We start from the raw sequence: 19,111 nt of genomic DNA, 5'->3' as shown, positions 1-19,111 counted from the left end.
AAAGTAGCAACATTTGTCAGTGCAGTAGTCGCAGGTTATTTTGGGGAGGCCTGGCCCATGTGTCTGGGTGGCGTCCCCGCTCATTGGCCAGGGGGGGCGTGCTGTAAAGGGATTCCTCCTCCAGTGGTCCGCCAAAGACCTCCGTCCTACAGAATTAGAAGCCCCTTGTCGAGCCTCTGACACACGCTAATGTTCACACAGCAAACTGACAGCGATAATCGATTCTGAAACACATCACTTACATGTTGACTGAGAAACAGTAAAAACATGCCGGTGGTAACACATCTGGCATTAGCATGACAACACAGATTTCTGAAGCAGCGTTTGACCCAAAAAGAATTTTATTCACTTGTTTTCCAACGTGGATATTGTTGCAGCATGTTAAAGAGAAAGTGGTATAAACTCAGCAAATAACATCATACATCAGTGTTTGGCATCTGCAGTGATTCTGATTCCCCTCTGCTTCATTAGGTTTACAGTAATACCTGCAAGTTCCAGGTCGATTTAAAACACTGAACAGTGAAAAACAAAATCATCTCTGTGTTCCATGATTAGTAAAATTAGTTTATTTGAGAGAAGATGAGAACCATTTCCAAGAAAACAGACGAGGGGGAAAAAAGCAAGCCTGAGCATCTATTTACACTTAAAACAGTGTAAAACCTTGTATCAAATACTTCTATTCAAGTGAAGCTAGTGTACGCTGAGCACTATCCAAAGACAAAAACTATTTACATCATGAAAAGGCTACACGTTAGGAACGTTTAATGCACAAGTATGCCAGACTCGGGTCAAAACAATATTTGCATATCATTTGTTTCATTAAATCCATGAAGCAAAGGGTTCGATGTATTTACATTTGAGGAAAATCTCAAACACTGTTTGCAGTGTGTTTGCACTGTTTGTCTAAACTTTGTGGCACTCTGTAATGTCCTGCAACGAAGTCCCCTGCCAGTCCTACATGCAAGGCTAACACAAACAAGTATTATTTTAAGTTAGAAATTGACATTAGTCTAACAAACAAGCTCAAAACTTGTTAGTATAAAAAACTTAAATGGCTCAGTGACTCAGACAGCATACAACATTAACAATGTCAGTCAATCCAATGTATTGTGTATAAAAAAAACAAAACAAAAAACCAAGCACTGCAAATCGTCTTTGGCGCAACTGGAAAATACAATCCGGTTTACCAACACAGTAAAGGCAACATGAAGAAGAGAATCATAGTTGAGGTCAATGACTTAGTTCCCGTTTCTTATCACACTCATTTGTATTGACTGTAGCTACACACACCGTGGATGAAACCAGGGGATTTGTAGTATTAACACATAGACAGTATTATTAGCAGCAATAGAAAAAAGTCTTGATTAGCCCAGTCTATCAAAACCACACAAGACACTTCCATGTTAAAGGTTAGAAATGAATTACCCACCATCAGCCTATCCCCTGTCAGGATATCCGATCAAACACACACCGCAAAGGCATTCTTCAAACGAGGAGAACATGAAGAAAAACCGTCCGAGGACACACGACAGCATCCTACGAGTACTGAAGCTGGATGCATCATAATCACAGAGGAAAGCACCATAATGGAAGTCTGTGTGCTTTTTTTTTTGTTTATAAGTGCAGTAAGATTAAGCTTCTGCTTTGTTGTTCACAGTGTTTCATGACCTTGAGTCGACAGAGATGAAACTGACACATTGTTAACATTGTACCTATTGCAGTGAGCCAACTTGTGATAGAAGATGTAGGAGGCACAGTAACGGTTCCGGTGACACCGGCTCTGCTATCAGGAGTCATCGCTAGCCCGCTTGCGAGACTGGTCACCTCTGGAAAATGAGCACAGCCCATTAGTAGTTTAAGGTAAAGTGCAAACCTGAAGCAACGATACATTTACTGAGGCTGCGACTAGTCGCGATCTGAAACAGAGGCCTCGGGAGACTGACCGTGGAAATCCATTCATGGAAAGCTCCAGCTGTAGCTTCTGGTCATGAGCGGCGTAGTCAGACAGCAGAGACTCCACAGCGGGTGGGTTGATTTGGGGAATAAACCCCGAGAAGAGAACTGGGGCTAACTGGGCCCACTCTGAAAGAGGAAACCAAAAATCAATGAGAGAGAAGAGCTCGTGTAGAGCAGCTGATTCTGGTGGAGAAATAAACAAATATGTCTGTTTTGTTTGCTGCAGTGGAGGCAAACAGCAGAGGTGCACTTAAATGACATTCAAACAGATAATACATACAAAAGCTGTCTGGCAGCAGAACAGGCAAGAACAATGAACATAGCTCACCTGGTCGGAGGCTGTAGAGGCCTTTAACCACACTGGCCATTGTAGACGGCTGCACTTGAAAGGGCATAGCATGAGCTTCGATGAGAAGAGCTGAACAAAAAAAAAAGATCAAAAATAAAAATATTTCAGAAGTGATATGTGTTAGCAAGGCATCAAGGCTTGTGTAGGTGCAGTTTCCGTTCAGATTCAGATTTGCAAGCGGTGGCACGGCAGCCATCAGAGCTTCAAATGAAGCAATACACTCACGCATCAGTGTGTTCACATGTTTCTCTGCAACTTGATCAGCAAACAGCTTCATCAAATCCTCTCTTAGGTCTCTGTTCAGCTTTGACTCGATGTAGAACTTGTTCTGAAGACATTAAAAAAAATAATAAATTGAGAATCCTGCACAAAAGTGAATATAAGTAACATCCTGGCAGAAGGCTGTGTCTGGCTGCATAAAGGAATTTCATTTAGTAATCCAAGTTATATTTGCTGAATATACAGTATGTTATATTAAAGAAAAAGATGCCTACCAAGTACATAAACACAGGGACTATACACTGAAGAGAAGCTGTGTATTGTGTCAGTGCAATGTTGAAGTTCTCAATTAAGTTCTCAGGAGGACTGGCCTGGAAAATAACAACAAAAGGGTTAGTTAAACTGATGACTTGTTTCTTGGATGTGTGCTGCATATAATACATTTCCTGGTTTGGATTTGTTTACCTGTAGATTGGTGGAAATATGCTGCAGATGACTTGTTATTTTTGATGTCAAATCATTGTAGAGCAGCTCTGAGTGCTGCTGACAAACACACTTATAAATGTAACTAGGAAAACAAAGCAAAAGAGAAATTCAGATCAGTAAAGGAAACCCTGCATTTCAACTAAAACTGCCAGTGGTGCACATGGTAACTTTACTTTAAGTTAAGAAGTGTGAATGAGCCCAGGTGTGTGTTTATTCAACAGCCCTTCACCTGTGAGGTCTTACCTGTATATCTGTGCATAAGAAACAGAGATGTGGTCTGTGGGGTTCTGGATCAGCAGGCGGTCAATGGCCTTCTCCAGGTTTGGCCAGTGGTTTTTCCGATAGTCTTCTACTGCCATCGCATTCAGGACTGAGAGGAAAGAGAGAGACCTGGTCAGGTGTGAAACGAGCACTTGGTTCTGGTCAAAGCCATCAGGCCTAAGGAACCAACACTGTCGGTGTGCAGCCGGGAGCATCACTCTCCAGCGGCACACCGGAGCAGTAACACCGGAGCAGTAACACTGCTGCGTGGCTACAGGATGTCAGGCCCTGCTGTCAGTGTCTGCTTTAAGTCAACTTACGAAACTTGGAAGTAGAGTCGAGGGTGAATTTCCCCTCGACAGAGGCTGGCGTAGCCGTGCAGTCAGCCTCGCTAACTTCGCTGCTCTCACTCCCTGAATCCGAGTCCATGAACTTTGACCCGGCGGTGCTGCCGGGCCACAGCTTCCCTCGTCGAGTCGCCGGTTCTCCTCCCGGCACCGGTGGACAGACGGGCTGCGGGACCGTCGTTACATCCGACAGTCGGCTGCTAAGATACGTGCGGACTTTACTACTGCTGCTGCTGCTCGCACAATAGTTGTGGTTGTGATCGTCTTTTATGTCCAAACTATCATCTTCCATGGCCTCCATTTTCACAACCGGACCTGTGTGCCGAAGCCTGGCGTCAGTAGATAGCGATTAACATCTCGTATAAGAAATAAGGATGAAGACAGAAACTGTCAGGCGTCTTTGGTAGTCTCCATGTCGGTTTTGGTGTTGTTGACGGAATTTTTACGACACGTCGTATGACTGGACAGCTCAGAGAAAACTGGGAAATGTAGTCCCAACGACTGGACAGCTTAAAGTTCCCAAGAATTGTTTACTTAAACCTAAAAAGGCTAAATAATAATGAAGCTAGTTGTTAACAGACTGACCAGCTTGATATTGCGGCCAAATTATCAAAACTAAAATCATATTACCGTACTACGCCTGCGCAAACTAGGAACACTTGACGATAACGCTGATATTACTTAAACTTGAGTTTTATATTGATCTCCAGCAAACGTTAAATGCTTTCACACTGTACTATACTGCTGTTACAAAAACACTTTCCTCTGAATATAACAATGTCTAAATGAAATGGTCTCCGTCGTAGAAACCCTCCCGCTGTAGATCCTGCTGAAAACTGAACAGGCAGAGTGAGTTCAGAGGCGCTAGGTGGCGCAGTATTCACGTCTCAGCACTGAAGATGCTGATGTGAACACCAGTCAGGTGAGTTTGAAATAACAGAAATGAGTGGTCAGTGTTTTTCATCATTGTTTTTACTGAGAACCCCAGGAGCAATAACAACTATAATGATGTAAAAATTTCTTATTTCCTTAAACCGTAAACAAAACATTACCTTGTAAATGGCATGTGAATTATGTTGGTGTAGACATTTATCCATCACATTGGCTCAAATATGTCTATCTACCAACACTTTGTTTTTACAGGCAGCAGGCTCCTCGGTGTGACAAAGGAAACCGTTTTAACTTTATATTCTATGAAAAGGTGACATAAGCAACAAAACCGGTTTTATAAGAAGGGGAAAAAAAAGTGCCGTTTCTCAATGTGAACTCATTGAATATATTCCTAAGGCTTAACATTACAACTCACTTGTACAGATAAAATCGTCTACTCTTCGATGAGTATGTCTCACATCAGAGTATAAAAATAAGAGGCTTGACCATAAAAAGTAGCTGCCACATGTCAGAAGGAACACCTTGTCAATAGTTATATTTTTTTCCAAGATTTAAATGACAGGTTAAACAAAGCTTATGACAACATAGGAGCGTGTTGATAAAGTGTTCTTTGGTCTAAAATTAAAGAGTACTGTTCCTTTTTTTTCCCAGCATTTGTCCTCATGAAAGAGCAGAGCTGAACCTTTTATATTGCAAGTTACCTTCAAGTAAACCATCTGAAGATTTATGTATGTGTCTGAAACTCATAGTACCCACTATTTAGCAGGCAGTAGGCTTAGATATTTACATGTTTCCCAGTGGTAACATGAACCAACTCTGAAACACACCATTGGATCACAGCTGACACTACATTATGGACTGAGATTGACATTTGAAACCCTTGCTTGTAATAACTGTGACCTAGGAATTAAAGCTTAATCTAGTGTTGCATTTGTGGTACGCCGCAGTAGATGAGAGCATCAGCTAAGTTTCTGAAAATGTGAATGGGGAAAAAAAAATCAAATTAGCAGATGGAAAGAAATCCTAAAAAAAAAGAAGAAAAAAAACCCCAACTACTGCATTATATTTAGTAAACAGCATACAGTATGAGGTTTCAGACACAATGCATGTGACCAAACTGGGCACAGAAAAAAAAAAACGGGGGGGAAAAAAAATTTGATGCATATTCACACAAAGTTGTCACGCAATTTCAACTTTATGAAAAATAATAGTAAGGTTGATGAGTCAAAAATATACGAAACATATATATGTATACATATATATACATATACATACATATATATGTATTTGTATATATATATATATAAAGACAATTAGTGCTTTGTTGACAGGGTACTTTACATTTAAAGGTGTGTGGTGCTCTGAGTCTTGTCAGAAATATTGTCTGTCTGCACACTTGATGTGGCCTCATTGTCTAAAGTGTATTGTATTGTGTCTCTGAGGCATGTCTCTCCATCCGCTGCTAGTGCCTCAGCTTCCTCTGGCTCGCTGTCGTCCTCCACCCCATCTGCACTGCATTCAGACTCCTCACTGTCACTGCCACAGGAGCTCGACGTCTCATCTTCAGAATCAGAGTAAACCTCAGCCCCGTGGAAGATATAGTGATTCGGTGCTTGAAACAGGTACTGGCCTGCTGTGGGAAACAACACAAACAATTTACTAAGATTTGGAGAAAATCTATCTTCATATATCTAGGTGCTATCTTCTCAATGTCCTTGGTGATTATACTTATTTGGATTTTAGCGTATTTATGTTGTTTAAGGAAAAAGGTGCTAGTGAGCATGGTGAATGAGTTAGCACCTGTGTTTAAACACACACACCTACTCACTTTCAAATATGCTGAAATATATATAGAAATATTTATTAATTCTAGTAAACCGTCTGCTCTCTCGACCATGGTCTAACGCTTACTCTCAAGGCGTTTGCTGATTGGACTTCTGTTGATCCGACTCATCCAGCACCGTCTACGAAATTCAAGGCTGGATTGGTTCTTTGCTTCAGCAGCCCCCTCTTTAGGTGCGTCTTCTGCTGGTAACTCTGAAGGCTCAGCCGTCTCTTCACTGGGACACTGAGCATTTGGACAAGGCTCTGGAGGTGTAACACTATTACCAGCAGTCTCTGTGACATTCAGACTTTCTGTCTCCTCTGAAGGCTTAATTACTGAGTCTGTACTGTGCTGCTTCTGCTCCTCCTGAGCTGCGTCGCTGGAAGCAGGCAAGGCCTCGCTTGGTGGCTGTTCTGGTAACCGAGGGGGTTTCTCTGTGGTCTCAGTTAGTCTTACAGTGTTGTAGCAGAGCTGCTCAAAGTCTCCGCCCAACCGGTGACAGAGCTCATTGATAATGACGTCACAGTCCCCGAGTAGCTCCACGTCGAAGTTGAGGTGAGGCAGCTGCTCCCTATTGATCAGGACCTGAGGCACTTCATGAGGAATGGAGTCTGGATGAGGTGAAGAGAACACAGTTTGTATTCTGTTTAGATTTATTCCAAGCGCAATGAAAACATGCTGGTTATTGCATTTATCTTACAAGAAAAAAAGGGAAATCCATTCATCAGAAGAAAACATACTTGGGATGAGGGCTACTGGTCGGACTTTAAGAGAAGAGCCAATGACAATCAGGAGGTCCACCTCATCTTTATCCTGCTTCATGGCTCTGTGGAACATTTCTGGAAGATTCTCTCCAAAGAAGACGATGTCTGGTTTCATGATTGCCAGGGGAATATCTGGACAACGTGGACACCGAGGGACAACCTACAAGAAGAATTTATTTCATTAGCACTATAACAAAATATAAAGTAGGCAGCTGCGCCATTCAGATTTACTTCCACAGTTGTCGGACAGTTGCACAGCGATGGGTGATGTAACGTCTTTGGGGAGAGATGTTTATGTAAGATATATTTCATTTTATTCATTCTGCCTGGGATATTACTACAGTCAATCTGAGCTGGAGCTGACAACCACATGTCACATTTCAAAGTATGTTCATGTCTTAAATAAAATAACCCACATAAATTACAAAATATACATATCTGCCGCTGACTGTAGTGATACAATGGAGTTAAATGAAATTTCTAAATGTTTTTACTTTTAATTAGGATGAACCAACCCACTACAAGCATTATTTACAGTATATTAATGAGGATGGACAAACAGCCTGAAACAGCTTTTCACTATAATTATTATAACACCACCACAACCTCAAAAAAGACTGCAGAGTTACTGACATTGGCTGATGCTTACAAGCACAATGTTTTAACTGCACCATGTTTGGACAATCCTGATGTCACTCGTTAATATATCATAAAATAGATTTAAGAACTGAACACGTCTTTTTGTAGAATAAATAAAGTTCAGATACATTTTTCATATAAGAGAGTTTAACTTCTCAGAGCAGGAAAATTTAAATAATTAAGAATGCGACGCAGGACATCTTTAGTTTAATTTGAAACTGCTCCTCGTGGTCATGGTTCTTCCAGACCTGGAACAGCTCTCTGCAACTTCAGCTTTGTAAGCAGTGCTACCATCAAGTCTATGGCACACACCAGACATATTATACAGCAAATGTACGCGGATCAGTTTCCTTGCATCCTTGCAAGATTCGTCACTGCAAGTTGCTTGTTTTCATGCAATAACCTTGGAATGCTAGATGTTACTACTGGACAACACGGTTTGTTGTGAATTTTCATTTAATTTGTTGCTAATGCTGCTTAAGTGCAGTGTATGTAATAGGCTTCAGGATCTGTGGGAAATACGTCAATAAAACTGAAGAATCTTGTCACTTTCATGATGCAATATCCAATAGTACACGTCAATGTGTAATCCTGAATCAGTCTGTCATGGATAAATACCTGGTTAAAGATGTCTTCCCTTACAGCCTCACAATCCACTTTGTGTTTACAGACGAGGCAGGATGCAGTTGCGAATGACCCTGAAATAAAAGAGTTATTAATGGCCTCTCACCGTCACCATGGGCAGAACTGTAGAACTATAGAAAATAAACAAGATCCGAGATCGGCTGTATCACTTACCATGACACTGGATAATTCGCTGAACTCCAGCCACTTGTTCTAATGTATCAATGTTTTGTGTGTAATTGCGCAGTAGCTTCCCTTGTTTATCCAGCATAGATATGAATTTGTGACACGGTGAAGGCTGGAACTGACCAGGGTAGATCTCCTGTAACAAAGAGGATGCATTCAGCACTTGTGGTTTCTCTTCACCCTTCATATTTTTAAATCTTGGTTAATGTTTAAAGCCTGGATGAGCTTAGCCTCGGAACAAAAACTGAACCTTTTAATGTCAAATAAATACAAATACATCCCAACCGCTGAAGGACAAGTTCTACTTGCTCTCCCAAAGTTCAACCTTTACTGAGAACTCAAATTCATTTCAATTCAATTCTACTTTAAAAACTTTCATTCATTGTCATTCTTCAGACAAAGGGCATGTATCTCATGCTGAAGGATTAACATTATCATTTCCGTACTATAACTTGTAAGATCTACATAAATGAAAGCTACAGGACACTGTGTATACTGCATGATACACATTCTTCAGTATATGGTGTTGTGAATTTTCAGCTTGAATGTGCAGATTACTTTTAAGTATTTTCTCCTGCTCCATGCGACCAAAACCTTGTAGGAGGCTAAAATGAGTGTGCAGATCCAGATGTGTGGAAACTTCTATATCTATCAAGATCCCTGTAGCACCTCTCAAAGATTTACATAAGGATGTTTGTTTTTGAAAGAAACACTTTAAAAGCTTAATTTCTTAATATATCAGACACCTCGATCTTAGTTGGGAGAGATTAATTCACTTTCCAGTATATTGTTATAAACTTTGAGTAAGCACGAGAATAAGTGGACACAACGAACAAACCTTAGCAAACTTGAAAAAGGGTCTTGGGTCCCGTCTGAAGTATTCAATGTCAAACATAGCTTGAGGGTCTGGAAGATCAGGAAAATCTACAGCGAGCCGTGCATAAATTCCATCTCTGGAGCGAAAGTCTGGTATTCCACATGAAACGGACACCTACAAAAAAAAACCATACAAGCATTCTGATTTAATAGCATGTACACTGGTACCAGATATGAGATTAATCACATGGTAAGTTAAATAGTAGAACCATAAAACACTACTGTGAATGCTTACCCCAGCACCAGTCAGCACTAGTATCCTTTTACTTTCATGGAGTAGCCTAACCACATCTTCTAAGGTGTTTATGTCCTTCCGCTTCTTTCTTTTTGGAGGTTCTGAGATGTTGATGATGATCTGCCACAATGTCATGTCATCTAAATCTGGTGGGAGTACAGTCTCAGGCAGCAAATCCCTCAGAATCGTCCTTGGATCGGTCTCTCTGATGTGTTGCTGGATGAAGCTGTAGGAACCTGGTCAAAAATACAACATCTTCTGCATAACTTATATTCCAAAGTGCATATGCTGTACCACTGCCTGCCATTATAACTTAGCCACTTTTCTACTTGCAAAACACACACTATCTGAAGAGTGATAAAATGCTGCTGCAGGCAAGGTTTTCCGCCAAATGCTACACAGATTCAGACAGTTACCTATTTGCGGCTGAGGAGTCCAGTCGCTGGAGCTGGCGTGTGAGGATCTGTCATCTTCCTCGTTGATGTGGTCCGGTGTGACAGCCAGACCGTTGGATGGGAGCTCATCGTGTTCAAGAAAATCTGAGCACAGAGAAATTGGGAAAATGAACAAAGAGAACTAGAGCTAAGTGGCGTCTTTCTCTGATGAGGTCTATCATCAGTTCTAACCACTTTCCATGACAACAACCTCAGTGTGGCAACGTTAACTGAAATGATCGTTAGTGGGAAAGAGATATAAACCGGCTAATAAATGCTAAGTTTCTATTAAAGTTTAAAGCCGTGAGGAAATAAATGAATTGCTTCAATTTTCTCTCTCCTTTTCAGCGTTAACTCGAAAAAGTTTGTCATGAGAAGCGCACACCTCTCCGCAATCACACATCTTAACTGTGTTTAACGTTAGCTAACTACCGTTAACTTATTTTCTGTTTCACATCACGCTACCTCGCCGGTTAAGTTGGTAAAACAAGCAGTGCCCGGTGCGAGTCGCGTAAATGCTAAAGCTTTGTTAAATTGTGCGGCTGCTTTCATACCAGCATTCTCCTCGGTTGTCCCAAGTACAGCGCTATCGTCTAGCCTCACAACTGATTTGTGCGGCTCGCAGACCAGCAGTCCCAGTCCATTGTTGTCTCCGCCTAGCGCTGCTGGGGCCTGCTCTACCGCCATCACCGGCTTTGCTTCCTTCTCCGCTGGCTGCGCACAATTTACCGCCGCCTCCCAGTGCTCTGTGTCCGCAGAGACGCACGAGAATTTATCTGCGTCGGCGACTCTGAATCCGTAGTGGGTTCCCGGACTGATTTTCGACCTTTTCGCTGCAGGTTCGTCCATTTCGGAGGCGCTTGAAAAGCCCGTTCCGAGACTGCTCTCTCCGTCCGCCATCTTCAGCCCGCAGAGCCGCTGAGCAGATCCTTCCTCTCGGACAGCTGGCTCATTTGCATAGCGCACGTGACTTGTTCTCCACCAGTGGCGACGGCTGGAACGCCCCCCCCCCCGGTACGTCGATGACATAAAACCATAACAAAATATTGCTGCCTTCAAACGCTGTCTGGTGAATTTTGAGCAAAAGGCAAGAGCTTGTGAATGACTGCACAAAGTTGCGAGTAAAACACAGACATCAAATGTTTCTGATGGTATTATGTGAGACACATCACTAAACAGATTCTTTATAACTTTTGTATTAAATTTACACGTTGAAACTTCACTTCCAACCTCAATGACATGCCCCGTATGAATGTATCCTTTTCATTTTACCACATATGTTGTTTACTACCTGCCGTGTAGCCCAGTCGCCAGAACACAATTTCATTATAAAGTGATTCACTATGTTTTCTAATTACTTAAGGCTACCTTTGCCTCAAGTAATGATTTTGAAATTTCGCGCCGAGTGGGACTTTTATCCAGGTACTTGAATGCAGCACACGTCATATGGTTAATTTTCCCTAGAGAGACATCCCTTGGCAGTTTTCTGGCAGTCCCTCCACGAACTACCCAGGGCTAGCTGACAAAATAATCACAAGATAAACTTTTGAGAATACTGTCGGCGAGTGACCCGCAGCAGCAGAGAGGGGGAGCCCATCAGCAGCCCTCGAACCGAACAGCTGTGATCCAGGGTGGCAGATCAGCTGCTCCGTTACAACAGACCACACACGTTTCCCCCCCAGAAGATTTTTATGGAGGCCGTTTTGAACTGCAAACCAGAGGACTTGGAGGATTACTACGGGTTATTAGGCTGCGATGAATTGTCGTCGGTAAGTTGTGGCCAGTGGGTTTAGGCTCAGCCTATTTGCTGGGTGACATAACGGTTGTCTAGATCTACAAACAAACCGAGACATACTGGTTTAAGTGTTGAGAAGTGGGCGATAACGTTAAATGCTGGGTGTACGCACACGATCACCAGTCTGTGAGTTGTTAAAGCATAAGATTCTCGATTTATGTGTTACAGCAGAGGTTAGTCTGAACCAACACTGACCTGTTGATGCTTCAGCTAAAGATGTCAGAGGACTTCGTGCGTCATCCCGTGCCTCTGTTGTGTTACAGTATTTGTGCTCAATAATTCATTCGTTAGACATGTCCACATGTGTAACTAGATGTAATGTACCCTCAGCAGGATATTTGACATTTTATTAACAGTACAATCTGAAAATCGGCAATATCCTGAATGCATCTAATAAATAAAATTAACAGTAACTGATGATATCACGATACATTATAAATGTCTACATTGCTGGTAGCAGCACGAATGTTTGAAGGCCACAAAATAAACTGATCTATGTCATTTCCAAGATGGCATAAAATAGACCAGGTTCAGAAAATCACTGGGTATATTTCTCTTACGTGTTGTTTGTAAGAATGAGATTGAATGAGACAGAATCCGTTTTGTGACCTCTCAGTCAGATAGAAATGTGTGTACATTTGAACCAAACTGAATGATGTCAGAACAAGCGACTGAAGTCCCAATATTTATATTGGCAAAAGAACATTATATTTGTTTCATCTGTGTCCCTGCAGACTGAACAGATTGTCAATGAATACAAGATCCGAGCCTTGGCATGTCACCCAGACAAACACCTAGACAACCCAAGAGCAGGTAAACATGTGGACCATTGCTGTAACACACTGGAGTGTAATTTTCAAATGCTGACAAATACCTAGAATAACCTATCATAAAACCCTTTGCATAACCAGAAGTGTGATTTGAAGTCAAGGTGAAGTCTTTTCATTTTTACTGCCATTTCAATGATTTCTTTTTTTTTGTGGGGGGGGGGTTGTTACTGTTCAGTAAATGTCTCTTTCTTGACTATAAAGCCAATTATGTTTAAAGAGAGCTGCTTACAACTGCATACAAAGAAGAAAAAAGGTATTTATTTCTCATGATTCTTTAAACATAATGTTCATTCTTAGACTGCTGATATTTTCTTTCTTTCTGACAGTGGCAGAGTTCCAAAAACTGCAAGAAGCCAAAGAGGTTTTATGTAATGAAACCAAAAGGAAAAACTATGACCTGTGGAAAAGAAGTGGAGTTACCATTCCATTCCACGACTGGCAAGCCTTGAATGACTCTGTAAAAACTGTACGTAATGTCTATTCTTTGGTATAGATTTTTCAAAACACTGTGTAATCTCTATAACAAGAATTCCCAGTGATATATTTGGTTTGCAGTCAATGCACTGGGCTGCGAGAGATAAAAAGGAACCAATGCTGGAGGCTTCAAAAGCAGAAATCCCAGTCACTGCCCAAGCAGAGGGTCTTCACTGTGAGCAGGAGGCACCAGGGGTCTCTTCATATGATGCCATGCCATCCTCAAGTAAGTATATTTTAGAATGTTCTCAAAGCAGTGGAAAGAAATCCAACTTCAAAATCAAACTTTTACTTCTGAAGTGCAAAACACATTGAACAAAACATAACTGAAAATACAAGCGCGGAAGTGCTCATTGAGGGCATGGAAATCCTGGTTTTCAACAGTGCCTCTAAGCATCTTTATTTTTGTAGCTTAAGGAGAAACTTGAGCTGCTTAAGTGCCACTCTGGTGTGGCATTAGGACCATAGAATATTTTTTAAAAAGGGGTTGAGACTTTTGCACTCACACAAAAGGGCTTTGGTCCCACCCTCTTCTTTGTGAAGTCTCAGGTTTTGCACTTCAAGGCGACCACTTTAATGCATTGACCTTTGAAAACTGGACAAGAAATCCAGAAAAGAACAGGCAGCACTTCTGTTCAGTCCATAAACACAGAGGGCAGCAATTTTTTTGTGATGTTTATTCTACTGAAGGACCATTTTTAGCTTTAGAAGTGGTTCCAAAATGCTCTGTGGGACCCTGCAAATATTTTTCCATACATTTCACTTGGTTTTCCTCATCAGTGCAGAGGGCTGCATTTGTACCTGCTGCTTCTCTGCTCCATTTAACTGATTTTACCTGCAGTCTGTCAGAAAAATGAGTCCCTACAGGGTGGTTGGATGGAAACACTAAGCAGAAGCAGTTGCAACACTCACAGTTAAACAATGCTGCATTTCTGTACAGCATGAAAGTGTTTATTCTTCAAAGATATTTCTTCTTGTTGTTACATCATCAGCTAAACAATAAATCTCTTTTTTATGAGCTAATAATCATTATAAAATAAAATGTGATATTACATTTAAAAAATGGAATAATGTGAATATATAGCATCAGCAGGTCAGAACTATTTCTCCCATTCAGGTTTTACTTTCCAACAAGGTGTACCTATGGCTCACAAAGTTTTCAGTTCAATCAAAATAACAGATTTTTTATCATCGCTGCTTATAGGTGATTACTGCCATCGGCGTTTTCGTTGGGCTGCTGACTCTCCGTCTAGTCTACTGCGGAAGTTCAGAAATTATGAAATCTAAATATATCAAATATATCATTGTTTTTGTTTAAATGTTTGTGTTTTGTGTCTTCTTGTTGTCAGTCATTCAGCTGGGACCTTGTTAAATGTGGTGTCAGTGTTAGTGGATATGGTCTGTCTAACTCCACAAAATGTCTTGCATGAAATGGAAATCTGTCTGTTGCATATGTGCAATCTTTTGTCTAACAAAAACCAGATAGTTGTGTATTAGGTTAAGTGAATAAAGTATGTTGCTATTTGTTTTGTTCTGTTGTTTAAATATGTTCACTAACGTGAGGGAGATATGACCATGTCTGATACTGGAGCACCTTAAATGCTATAATGTGTAATTTTGTTTTGCAGACAAGTTGATAATGTTGGGAAAATAAAACTAAAACATGTAAAGTACATTATTTGCTTTTGTGTTTTATTTAATGTCTTCAACCGTAATGGAGGACATAAAATCATTATTTCAGCCGGAAACAGAACATTCAGTTTTCTACTCATGAGCATCTGCATGGCATCATTCCACCTACAGTGATTTTTCAGGTTAAATATAGTACAACTGACTTCCGTCTTTGCTGAGGTGGGATGACCTATAATGAGAAGTAATTCAAATCATCCAGCCAGATGAGAGATACAAAATTTGATTTTTTCAGAAGTTTGTGGAAACACATGTTTCATCCCACTGGCAGATGACATATCATTAAATTATATCAAACCTTGATTGTAATTGCAAAATTTAGTTAGCTAACAAATTATGTCAAATGGAGACTGGATTCCAGATGTTACGTGTAAGCAGGTTTAAGGGTCGAGAAATTAATTAGAAAGCTGAAAGAGTTACCATTATTTACTGTATCAGATATTATAAGGTTCATTTTGAGCATATCCCATTTCCATGTTAGCTGTACTGAACGTGGTCTTAAATGTATGAATGCTGCCTCCACACTTTGTATGTTAGTCAGTCTATAATCTTTAGTCATCTGTGCCTTCAAATATTAACCCTGAAATAAGGACTGAATGAGATATGGTAAGACAAGGACTGGATAAAGAACTGTACGCAACAAAGAGAACACATACAAGAACCGAATAACAACAATTAGTCTTCATCATTTTTCATGGAGCTCTTCCAGCATCTGTTCCTATTAATTATACATTGCTACAAATGTCCTACACACTTTGGGTTTTAGATCAGGCACGAGGGAAAATGTCACATATTCTGTTACAAGTAAAAGCCCTGTATTTAAAACCCTGCTTTGGTGAAGTACTTTAGTGTTACCAGAAAATGTTCTAAATACATAAAAATGAAAACTACTCAACATGCAGAGCAAATTCTGACTACGTATTTTACTGTTTGGTAAAATTCATTCAGTGATAAATTGACATATTAATTATTTTGATTATTAACTCATAGTCCCCTCTGCGAACTATGCTTGACAGACATCTCTTATTGTCTGTCAGTGAACAACAACTGATCAACTGATACACAAACTTCACCACCAGGTGTCGCCATCCTCTTTGATTACGTCACTTTTAGAAAAGCTAAAAGCCCCATGAAGACAGGCAGCTCTCGCCGGGCGCGGTGGCGCGCGCCTGTAATCCAAGTTACTGGGAGGCTGAGGCTGGCGGACCGTTTGAGCTCAGGAGCTCTGAGCTGCAGCGGACTATGTCGATCGGGTGTCCGCACTAAGCTCGGTATCGATATGGTGCTCCTGGGGGAGCTCGGGACCACCAGGTCGTCTAAGGAGGGGTGCACCGGCCCAGGTCGGAAACGGAGCAGGTCAAAGCCCCCGTGCCGCTCAGTAGTGGGATCGCGCCTGTGAATAGACGCTGTAGTGCAGCCTGAGTAATACAGCGGGACCCAGTCTTTTTTACACTCTCTATACTCATCAAAAAACAACTGCCTCAACAACATCGCCTCTTTATACGATACAACACCTCCGTTGTTCTTTCTTTATCGTGTTATTTCCGTCTAAAGCCCTCAGAAAGCACTGCTCTCTCTGGCTCCTACACCGCCTCCACCTGGAGGAGAGGAGCAATGACCACCACTGACACTGAAAGTTTTCTGAACGTGATTGAATGGAGTTGATTAGGAGTGTGGTGAGGATATAGAGGGGAGCGGTTTCGTCTCCGTGGAGACAGTCCTCACCAGAAGGAAAGAGATGACTGGTTACTCTCACCTGTGTACGGTGGTGGGCAGGATCATGCTGGGTTAGATGTGGCAGAAAGACACGGAGTGATGTCGGTCTGTGGCTGTGGCACTCTGGCGGGAGGGTGCTGCTCGCAACTTTTAGTGTTGCCGGCAGTGAAGATAGTTAAGCAGGGCAGTCGTCTCTGTGTCAGGAGGGGAGGCTGGGCGTCTCTTTAAGTTAGATAGAGAGGGACCGGGGACTAGTAAATACATTTGCCGTTGTACTGTCTCACGTTGTCTCGTTGCCTGAAGCAGTCTGACGGCTACGCTCCGGCTGCAGCCAATGTTTTGATGGACACTTCCTGATTGTCTGGGGGATTCCATGTCCATCGTCCATGGGGGGGGGGGGGGGGGGGGGGGGGGATCTTGTCGCCAGACCGGGGCGAGACAAGTCTAAACTTTTATTATTACTGTTTATGTCTTGCCTGTTGTCTGTTTCAGCTTTTATGAGTCATGTTGTAAATAAAAGTTATAATACGACATTGCCTAAGGCCCATTAAGAGCAACTCTTTATGGTTAGGCAGGTCTCTGTCTCCCCCTAGGGGTGAAGTGGGGTGTGACCTGCCTACAGTTTGGTGTGGACCTTATAGACTGCTGTACAGTGTATTAGTTGCTGTGCAGTTGATCTGTTTTGCTCATAGTGTGGTTCATTCTCGGGAGGCTGTCAGGCCCCTTTAATCACTGGGTTGAAACTGCCCGCACAAATGCGGTTAGTGTGTGCGTCTCTATCTGTCGATGAAAATCATTTAAGCGCAAACATAACAATATTCTATTAAATAACATTAAATACTATTAAATATTCTATTCTATTAAATAATCTAACTTGTGTATTATTTATTCAATGTGACTTTTGAGGGTAAAAATAATAAATAAATAATATATTTTTTTATAATAATAATTTTATTTTTTTCTTTATTTATACGATCTACACAGTATTTCCCACCTGTTCCTCGTGCCCCGTTCGCTTTATTTCATTGGTTAGCGCAGCCACGTTTCTGCTGTCATTGGTCCAGTTACCTGTCACTCAGACGGCTGTCGGGGTCATTTCAGTCCACGACGGTTGTTTTCGGGTCATTCTCGGTACCTGAAAGTGAGAGCGGAATCATGGCGGGCCGTCTCCTTCTCCGAGCTTGTACAGCTACATTGCAGCTGAGGAGCAATGTGGTGGCCAGACCGTTACACCGAGCCATGGCCTCAGGGGGAGGTAAGAGCCGTGTTTATTACCGAAGAAGTTGAGACTCCACACCGTAAGACGTGTCAGCAGATCAGTGTGAGAGCGCAACTGTCATCGGTCACAAATGTAGGAGTTGAGCTGAGAAGCTGGACTTTAATCAGACGGTATTAAAGCAGTGTTTACTTTATTGCATTGTTTGTTTGCTAAAACTTATTATAATATACGGCGTCTTTATTGTGACAGGTGTTATAGTTAATAGAGACGGATTTGTGACATGTAATATTTATTTATGGTGAATAATATTATGTGTTTGTGGTCAGTTTGTGCGCTGTGAGATTTATATTTATAACGACATGTCAATGTATTATACATAAATGACTATAGTGTTTGAATCAAATAATGAAGGTCATTTGGACTCTAACTCGTAGAAAGGCCTTAGATGGACCCTCCTCCTTTGGCAGGCGTATTTTGGTTTGATGCCAGTATCCTGATAGGGGACAGGAGTAGGCTGGTGTTGCTGGCCTCCACTGCGGACGTGCAGTTTCATTGGCATTCAAGTACACGCACAGTGCGACTGTAATGTGCATGGAGCACACCCTGGGCAGATTACTTTGAAGGTGGTTTCTTATTTAAAACGAATAACTAGTTTTAATGAAAACCTCCGCCATATGTATAATTTTTCAGGAGTACCAACAGACGAGGAACAGGCCACTGGACTGGAGCGACGCGTCCTGCAGGCCCTCAAACAGGGAAAGGTAGGCAACTATTCACAAAGTTGTACTGAGTTTAAACGTTACATGTACTCATTTTCTTTAAATTAACACCATAGGATCCATACAGTATACTGGAGCCCAAACACTATCCTGGCACCAAGGAAGAGCCTCAGATTGTGCCATGCACCGGAGGCAAGAGACTGGTGGGCTGTCTTTGTAAGTGCTGTATACTAAACACGCGCCTAATTTTTTCCTTATGAATGTGTACACCTTACAAACGTTGTTGCTCATAATTCAATTATCTGCAGGTGAGGAAGACAACACTGCTATTGTGTGGTTCTGGCTTCATGAGGGAGATGCCCAGCGCTGTCCTTCCTGTGGCACCTACTATAAGGCTATCCACCACGAGGTGCCCCACTGAAACTAAACATAAATTCTGCACAAATGGGACAACACAGACATCCATATTTGGCTCCTTCATGGCCCCACACTGCAATGTGTGCATATCATTTAACATGTACAGTTTATCATTAAAATGTAAACCTGAACTGAACTGTCTGGATGGAAATCTGTTGTC

At 41.7% G+C, this 19,111-nt stretch overlaps 4 protein-coding genes across 4 annotated transcripts; 2 read left to right on the top strand and 2 right to left on the bottom strand.

Moving 5' to 3' along the window:
- Window positions 1–543: 543 nt before the first annotated feature.
- Window positions 544–4,048, bottom strand: cacul1 (CDK2 associated cullin domain 1). Its single transcript, XM_041050714.1, has 8 exons — window positions 3,592–4,048; window positions 3,254–3,380; window positions 2,990–3,092; window positions 2,800–2,895; window positions 2,531–2,633; window positions 2,285–2,374; window positions 1,944–2,082; window positions 544–1,826 (listed from the first exon to the last, which is right to left on the bottom strand). Exons 1-8 carry the CDS (start codon window positions 3,917–3,919, stop codon window positions 1,787–1,789), a joined length of 1,026 nt encoding a protein of 341 aa, XP_040906648.1. The 5' UTR covers window positions 3,920–4,048; the 3' UTR covers window positions 544–1,786.
- Window positions 4,049–4,572: 524 nt separating this feature from the next.
- sirt1 (sirtuin 1) lies at window positions 4,573–11,032 on the bottom strand. The gene is made up of 9 exons (XM_041050497.1): window positions 10,647–11,032; window positions 10,075–10,197; window positions 9,659–9,894; window positions 9,386–9,538; window positions 8,536–8,683; window positions 8,356–8,435; window positions 7,075–7,258; window positions 6,421–6,945; window positions 4,573–6,139 (listed from the first exon to the last, which is right to left on the bottom strand). The coding sequence occupies exons 1-9, from the start codon at window positions 10,990–10,992 to the stop codon at window positions 5,853–5,855; spliced, it is 2,082 nt and encodes a 693-aa protein (XP_040906431.1). The 5' UTR covers window positions 10,993–11,032; the 3' UTR covers window positions 4,573–5,852.
- A 512-nt stretch (window positions 11,033–11,544) lies between these two features.
- On the top strand, window positions 11,545–14,851 carry dnajc12 (DnaJ (Hsp40) homolog, subfamily C, member 12). The gene is made up of 5 exons (XM_041049045.1): window positions 11,545–11,861; window positions 12,622–12,700; window positions 13,044–13,183; window positions 13,273–13,417; window positions 14,396–14,851. Exons 1-5 carry the CDS (start codon window positions 11,784–11,786, stop codon window positions 14,476–14,478), a joined length of 525 nt encoding a protein of 174 aa, XP_040904979.1. The 5' UTR covers window positions 11,545–11,783; the 3' UTR covers window positions 14,479–14,851.
- A 2,837-nt stretch (window positions 14,852–17,688) lies between these two features.
- LOC121189469 (cytochrome c oxidase subunit 5B, mitochondrial) lies at window positions 17,689–19,082 on the top strand. Its single transcript, XM_041049616.1, has 4 exons — window positions 17,689–17,851; window positions 18,506–18,576; window positions 18,651–18,750; window positions 18,843–19,082. Exons 1-4 carry the CDS (start codon window positions 17,752–17,754, stop codon window positions 18,953–18,955), a joined length of 384 nt encoding a protein of 127 aa, XP_040905550.1. The 5' UTR covers window positions 17,689–17,751; the 3' UTR covers window positions 18,956–19,082.
- The last annotated feature ends 29 nt before the right edge of the window (window positions 19,083–19,111 follow it).

This window comes from Toxotes jaculatrix, chromosome 11 (genome assembly GCF_017976425.1).
Source record: "Toxotes jaculatrix isolate fToxJac2 chromosome 11, fToxJac2.pri, whole genome shotgun sequence".
NCBI lineage: Eukaryota > Metazoa > Chordata > Actinopteri > Toxotidae > Toxotes > Toxotes jaculatrix.
Note: the sequence above shows the minus strand (reverse complement) of the source record. Positions and strands in the feature narration are given on the sequence as shown.

Bases quoted from the DNA above. Each gene is read 5' to 3' on its own strand.
- cacul1 (XM_041050714.1), bottom strand. From the start codon at position 3,919: ATGGAGGCCATGGAAGATGATAGTTTGGACATAAAAGACGATCACAAC. The intron at 2,375-2,530 runs GTGAGTGTATTG...TTTTTTGTTCAG, and splicing joins ACATGTGAACACACTGATGC to CTCTTCTCATCGAAGCTCAT. The intron at 2,083-2,284 runs GTGAGCTATGTT...TTCCTCTTTCAG, and splicing joins CCTCTACAGCCTCCGACCAG to AGTGGGCCCAGTTAGCCCCA.
- sirt1 (XM_041050497.1), bottom strand. From the start codon at position 10,992: ATGGCGGACGGAGAGAGCAGTCTCGGAACGGGCTTTTCAAGCGCCTCC. The intron at 9,895-10,074 runs GTAACTGTCTGA...ATTTTTGACCAG, and splicing joins GACTCCTCAGCCGCAAATAG to GTTCCTACAGCTTCATCCAG. The intron at 6,946-7,074 runs GTATGTTTTCTT...CACCTCATCCAG, and splicing joins ACCAGTAGCCCTCATCCCAA to ACTCCATTCCTCATGAAGTG.
- dnajc12 (XM_041049045.1), top strand. From the start codon at position 11,784: ATGGAGGCCGTTTTGAACTGCAAACCAGAGGACTTGGAGGATTACTAC. The intron at 11,862-12,621 runs GTAAGTTGTGGC...GTGTCCCTGCAG, and splicing joins GCTGCGATGAATTGTCGTCG to ACTGAACAGATTGTCAATGA. The intron at 13,418-14,395 runs GTAAGTATATTT...CGCTGCTTATAG, and splicing joins TGATGCCATGCCATCCTCAA to GTGATTACTGCCATCGGCGT.
- LOC121189469 (XM_041049616.1), top strand. From the start codon at position 17,752: ATGGCGGGCCGTCTCCTTCTCCGAGCTTGTACAGCTACATTGCAGCTG. The intron at 17,852-18,505 runs GTAAGAGCCGTG...ATAATTTTTCAG, and splicing joins AGCCATGGCCTCAGGGGGAG to GAGTACCAACAGACGAGGAA. The intron at 18,751-18,842 runs GTAAGTGCTGTA...AATTATCTGCAG, and splicing joins GAGACTGGTGGGCTGTCTTT to GTGAGGAAGACAACACTGCT.